At 39.4% G+C, this 6,326-nt stretch overlaps 1 protein-coding gene across 1 annotated transcript in view; it reads left to right on the top strand.

Annotated features, from left to right (window-relative positions):
• Window positions 1–6,326, top strand: part of CTH (cystathionine gamma-lyase) — a 32,609-nt gene that overhangs the window by 11,306 nt on the left and 14,977 nt on the right. Inside the window, exons 5-6 of the mRNA XM_019531619.1 lie at window positions 1,759–1,868; window positions 4,804–4,935. Coding sequence (XP_019387164.1) covers window positions 1,759–1,868; window positions 4,804–4,935 — 242 coding nt within the window. The remainder of the gene's footprint in view (window positions 1–1,758; window positions 1,869–4,803; window positions 4,936–6,326) is intronic.

A 6,326-nucleotide genomic window follows, 5' to 3' on the forward strand; every position in this document is an offset into this window, starting at 1 on the left:
TGGCCCAGGTGTGCCTCCCCCGGGGCCCGAGGGGGGCCCAGCAGGGCGGTGGCTGTTCTGGTCCCTACTTAGGAAGACGGTGGCAAAGACTTCTCCTACCTATGAGGGAAAGTGGAGCGCTGGGGTGCCCAAGGACCACTAGAGTGCACAGACATTCATTTTTTGAGGATTATATTTTAAGCATTTCTCCAGCTGTGTGTATCTGTACACTCATTGTTTGGAACACTTCCGAAGGCCCTCCAAAGGCATTTGAACCACTTCATACATATGGGTCCAGGACAATTCTGGAAGAAAGTTTATGGTCTGATTTTTTTAATTAATTTATTTATTTATTTTTAGAGGTGCTAAAAACTTCAAAGCATGTTAGTGTGTGTTCAGCACCTTGGATATGATACCATATCAATTTTCATAATGGTGCCACTTTCTCAAAGGCATACTATCAATTTAAAATGACTTTTTTTTTTAAACTCACAATTATGTAAAGAGATGCCCAAGATTGCTCTGGCAGAGAAATGTCAGAATAGCAATTTCTATCTGCTTTCAGTTTGTTTCCTTTGAGCAGTTGATAAAACTTTATGAATGTTGTATTGACCTTTTATAGCAAAATGAGGGAGAAAAATATTTTTGAAAGACAAAGGGAAATAATTAGACAAATATTTAACTGATCTAAAGAAAAAAAAATGATGCATTTTACCCCTTCAGTGCTGTAGGTGGCTGAATGATACCAGAAAATACCTCCAAAGAAAAAACTGTACAGCTACCTAATCCAATTCATCTGTAGATTAGCTTAGCCTGGTTTTCTAGATGCAGATTTTAATAATCACATAATAATTTCTTCCTTCTTTCCTGTAACAAGATTGCAGGATTTTAGAATTACTTAACCAAGGCCTCAAACCGTGATATTAAAGGGCAGTAGCTTGGGGAATATCAGTCTTTTTGCTTTCTTCACTAGATGCTACTGTAATGAAGCGACAGGAAATGCATTACGCTCCTTCCTTTGTTCTCCCTCTTCTAAGTTCCCAATTAAACCTATTCAGTAGGAAATAGACTCTGAAACAAGTGGCTAATTGTGAAGATATGTGATAAACCACACTTGAAAGTGAGAGAAATTGCAAAGGATTTGCAAAGTGCACTAGCTGTGCATTGGAAGATGGGCCACTAGCAAGGAAGTGCAAATAAACTGGGAAAACAAAGTTTTTTTTTCAAAATTCTGGTTGCTTGATTGATTTACAGAACTAACTATCTGTTCTTCTATGTTATTGCTAGAATGAAGGGTAAAGATGCAAGTAGCATAATGAATTATGCTTTAAAGTAATATTCTAATATTTTTTGTAAACATTTAGTACATTAGTACTTTGGATGGATAGTGGCTTGCATACTGAGACTTGAAAGAGAGGCTAAAGTATGCATATTTTCCAATACAAGGCAAAATAATGTTAGCAACTAAAATGATTAAGCAATCCAGCTGTGTTCATAACAAAAGCCATCCCCATCATTTAAACCCAAAAAGTTGGTTAAAAAAAATTGCATTTAAAACATTAAAAAAAAAATTCAAAAGATACTTGCCTTATTTTTAGAGCCTGAAACTACATGTCTTGCTTTTCTTTTTTCTCTTTCATGGAAGTCCTTTGTACCCATAAAACGAAAATTACTGTACCTTCTATGTGATTTAGTTCATAGAAAATTTCTTCCCACTTCTGAAATAAGTGTAAATTAGAAACACATCTTTCTTTCTTAACAGTTTTCCTTCTACCTTAGGTACATACAGATATTTCAGGAGTGTAGCCTCTAAAATGGGTTTGAAGGTTAACTTTGTTGACTGTACCAAATTGGACTGTCTAGAGGCTGCAATTACACCAGAAACAAAGGTAATTGAGACATGCTTCTATTCAACTTTCAGTGCGTCTTGAGTCATTTTGTTTTGCTGTTCTAACTGCGAGAGTAGGAGCATTCTTATGACAGGTTTTTATTTGTTGCAGGAAGTGTGAGTGACCAACAAACTTAACCTTAATTTTTATAGAATCATAGAAAATTAGGGCTGGAAGGTACTTCAGGAGGTCATCTAGTTCAACCCCCTACTCAAAGCAGGATCACACCAGCCAAGGCTTTGTCTAACCAGGTCTAGAAACCTCCAAGGCTGGAGATTCCACCACTCCGTTCAGTAACTTGTTCCAGATTTACTGCCCTCCTAGTTAGAGAGAGAGTATTTCCTAATATCTAACCTAAGCCTGCTTTGCTGCAACTTGAAGCCGTTGTTCCTTGTTCTGTCCTCTGCTACCACTGAGTCTAGCTCCCTCGTCTTTGCAATAACCCTTCGGGCTGCTATTAAATCCCTCCCCCTGCTCCCCCGTCTTCTCTCTTCCAGACTAAATAGGCCCAGTTCCCTCAGCCTTTCCTCAGAAGTCATGTGCCCCAGCCCCCAACTATTTTCACTGACCTCCATTGGACTCTCTCCAATTTGTTTATATCCTTCGAGTGGGGGGCCCAAAACTGAATGCAGTACTGCAGATGCAGTTTCACTAGTGCTGAATAGAGAGGAAAAATCACTTGCCTTGATCTGCTGGCAGTGCTCATACTAATGCAGTGCAGAATGCCATTATCTTTCTTGGCAAGAAGGGCACACTTGGTTCATATTGAACTTATTATCCACTGTAACCCCCAGGTCCTTTTTTGGAGAACTGCTTAGCCAGTTGGTCCCCAGAGTGTACTGGTGCATGGGATTGTTCCATCCTAAGTGCAGGACTTTGCACTTGTCTTTATTGAACCTCATGAGATTTCTTTTGGTCCAATCCTTCAATTTGTCAAGATCTCTCTGAATCCTAGCCCTATGCTCCAGTGTATCTACTACTCCCCCCAGCTTGGTGTCATCTGCAAGCTTGCAGAGGGTGCACTCCATCCCAGCTTCCATGAAGATATGGAACAAAACTGGCCTTAGGACTGATCCCTGGGGCACTCCACTTGAGACTGGCTGCCAAGTAGACATTAAACCATTGATTACTACCCTCTGAGCCCAACAATCCAGCCAGTTTTCTATCGGCCTTATAGTTTATTCATCCAGCCCATACTTCCTTAACTTGCTTGCAAGAATGTTGTGGGAGACTGTATCAAAAGCCTTGCTAAAGTCAAGCTGCATCACGTACATTGCTTTTCCCACATTCACAGAGCCAGTCATCTCATCATAGAAGGTGGTCAGGTTGGTCAGGCATGACTTCCCCTTGGTGAATCCATGCTGACTGTTTGTTCCTAATCACCTTCTCCTCCAGGTGCTTAGAGGACCTGCTCCATGAATTTTTCTAGGGACCAAGGTGAGGCCAACTGGTCTGTAGTTCCCCTACATCCTCCTCTTTCCCTTTCTTAAAGATGGGCACTATATATGCCCTTTTACAATCATCTATGACCTCTTGAAATAACCAGATGATGGCCAGCAGCTCTGTAATCACACTGGCCAATTTCCGCAGCCCTCTTGGGTGCATCCTGTCTGGCCCCATGGACTTAGAAAACCTGGGTGTGTACAAGTAGTCCCTAACCTGTTCTTTTTCCACTGAGAGCTACTCACCTGCTCCCCAAACTGCTGCCAGGTCAAGTAATCTGGGAACTGACTTTGCTTGTGAAGACTAAGGTGAAAAAAGCATCGAGTACTTAAGCCTTTTCCGCATCATCTGACATTAAGTTGCCTTCCCCATTCAGTAAGGGACCCACCCTTGCCTTTATCTTCTTACTGTTGACATACTTGTAGAAATCCTTCTTGTTACCTTTCACGCCCCTTGCTAACTGCAACTCTAGTTGTGCTTTGACCTGCCTGATTTTATTCCTGCGTACCTGAGCAGTGTTCTTGTACTCCTCCCTAGTGTTTGTCCAAGTTTCCAATTCTTTAAGCATCCTTTTTGGGTTTTAGCTCACTGAAAAGTTCCCTGTTAATCCAAGCTGGTCTCCTGCCATACTTGCCAGTCTTTCTGCACATCAAGATAGTTCATTCCTGTGCCCTCAGTAAGGTTTCGTTAAAATACAACCAACTCTCCTGGACGACACCTCCCCTCCCCTCTTCCCCGCCCGCCTGGCTGCCCAGGGGATCAGTTGAGGGGGTCAAAGTCTGCTGGTCTATTTCCTTTCTTCAGGATCCTGAATTCAGTCATCTTGTGGCTGCTGCTTTCCAAGCTGCCAATCCACTACTACCTTCCCTACCAGTTCTTCCCCGTTTGTGAGCAGCAGGTCAAGAAGAGCATGGCCCCTAGTTGGCTTCTTTAACACTTGCACCAGGCATTTTCTTAAATGCCTCTTCCTGGCAACATATTGTGTATTTGCATAGTGAATTTAGAATAGTCTAGGGGCTGTGAATAGAGAGAATTTTTCCCTATGCATGTAATAAAGGGTTGTTCAGAGATTTATTTTTAAATGGGCTTCTGGAAGAAGGGAGGAAGGTTTTGCAGTTAACTATGTCAGTGATTAAAAGCTGCTATGATTCAGGTTGTTGTTTTGTAATTAATTTCTACCTGGATATGAAGATGGCAGTTGTCAAACCAATATTAAATATAGCTCACAGTTTTTTATAGACTTTATAATGTACTATTATATTGGTACAACTGAAAAGGGTATACTAAGCAAGGAATCTGCCTGGGTGATGCTTGTTCATAAACAGCAACCAAGGCAGCAGTAGTGCAAGCATATTTTCAATATTATGTTTTTTGCAGAAAATGTACCAAAGAAGAAAGAACAAGCATCCTTAAAGTATATTGGTATTGGTGATGAAAACAGTCCGTTGTACAATATATCTAAAATTAATGACTTATGTTTGTTAAACTACAGCTTGTCTGGATTGAAACTCCCTCAAATCCCATGTTGAAGGTTATTGACATTCAAAGCTGTGCAGATGTTGTCCACAAACATAAAGACATTATTTTAGTGATAGACAACACCTTTATGTCAGCATATTTCCAGGTAAGCTGATTAAGTGTTTGAAATAATGAGAAGGTGAGTACATGGTATTTTTTTTTTTTTATTTTTTTTTCCGTGTGAGAAATTTTAGGCGCCAGCGCTTTTTGTGTGTTTTTTGTTGTCTCTGTATATTTTGTTTGTTCTTTTTCTTATATTTTTAAAACAAAAAGGGTTGAATGGATGAATAAATAGATAAATAAAGAACAGTCTTGATTTGGTGCAATTTTAACTTCACCAGCACAGTGGTGGAGTTAATGTAGTTATTTCCACTCCAAATAAAAACTATTATGTTTTTAATTTATAAATGGTAGGACTGCTAACTGAATTAACATGGTATTTTATATAACTTCCTAATTCAGGTAATGTTATAGCTAATTTTTCTTTGTGTGCCTGAACTATTCTCATCCTAATTGTTTTTTCTGTGATTTTTCTTTGGGGCCGGATAACATTTTTCTTTAATAAGTGTAACTCTATAATCTTATTGATTCAGGAGAATAAAAGAGGAAAATGTATTAACAGCATAAATCCAACAGTGTTTGGATTCATGTCATTTGAAATGTTAAAGGAATATTTAACCTGAAGGTCACACAATCTTTAATTAATGTTTGTGGCAATCTGGAGGGTGTTATTGGCCACTGAAATCTGTCAAGTCTTTCTATTTATGTAATATCCTTTTGTATGGTTCTATTTTCCATATTAAAAATTAAGTGTAAGGTTTATTAACCTTTGGAAATATCATTTAATTCATGCCAGGCTGCACACACACACATATATGTTCTCCTGAAGACTTCGCTAATTCACTGCATTATAGGTACACACAGGATTTTTCATTTTTCACTTTGTTTTGGGCTTGTTTTAAAGCCAGTTTTCTTCAAAAATTCAGTTTGAATGCAATATTGGAAAAGTCTGTACAAAAATCAAGGTTAGAATATTTGGTACTGTCCGGATAATACCTCATTCTTCCTTCAGGGCACTGACTCAAAGCTCATAAACCTTATGGTTAAACATATACTTAAGTGCTTTTCTGAAGTCTTAGTTTGTCCTGGACACATCAAAGGCTTACTGAGTCACTTTGGCAAGACTCTGTATGGCATTGTGTTGAAGCAGCAAGTTAAATGTATGAAAACAAATCTAGCTCATGTATTTTTTAATTGAAGTGATCACAAGAGAGAACCAATTTATAGTGATTAACCGTGTAGGATTGCCTAACAGGCCATATTAGATAACGTATCATAGAAGTAGGGTCGGAAGGGACCTCGTAGATCTTCAAGTCCAACCCCCTGCCTGGGCAGGACAAAAACTGGGCTCAAATGACTCTAGCCAGGTAGGCGTCAAGCCTCTTCTTAAAGACTCCCAGGGTAGGAGCCAGCACCACTTCCCTTGGAAGTTGGTTC

This window comes from Crocodylus porosus, unplaced genomic scaffold (genome assembly GCF_001723895.1).
Source record: "Crocodylus porosus isolate Cpor-Errol unplaced genomic scaffold, CroPor_comp1, whole genome shotgun sequence".
Taxonomy (NCBI): domain Eukaryota; kingdom Metazoa; phylum Chordata; order Crocodylia; family Crocodylidae; genus Crocodylus; species Crocodylus porosus.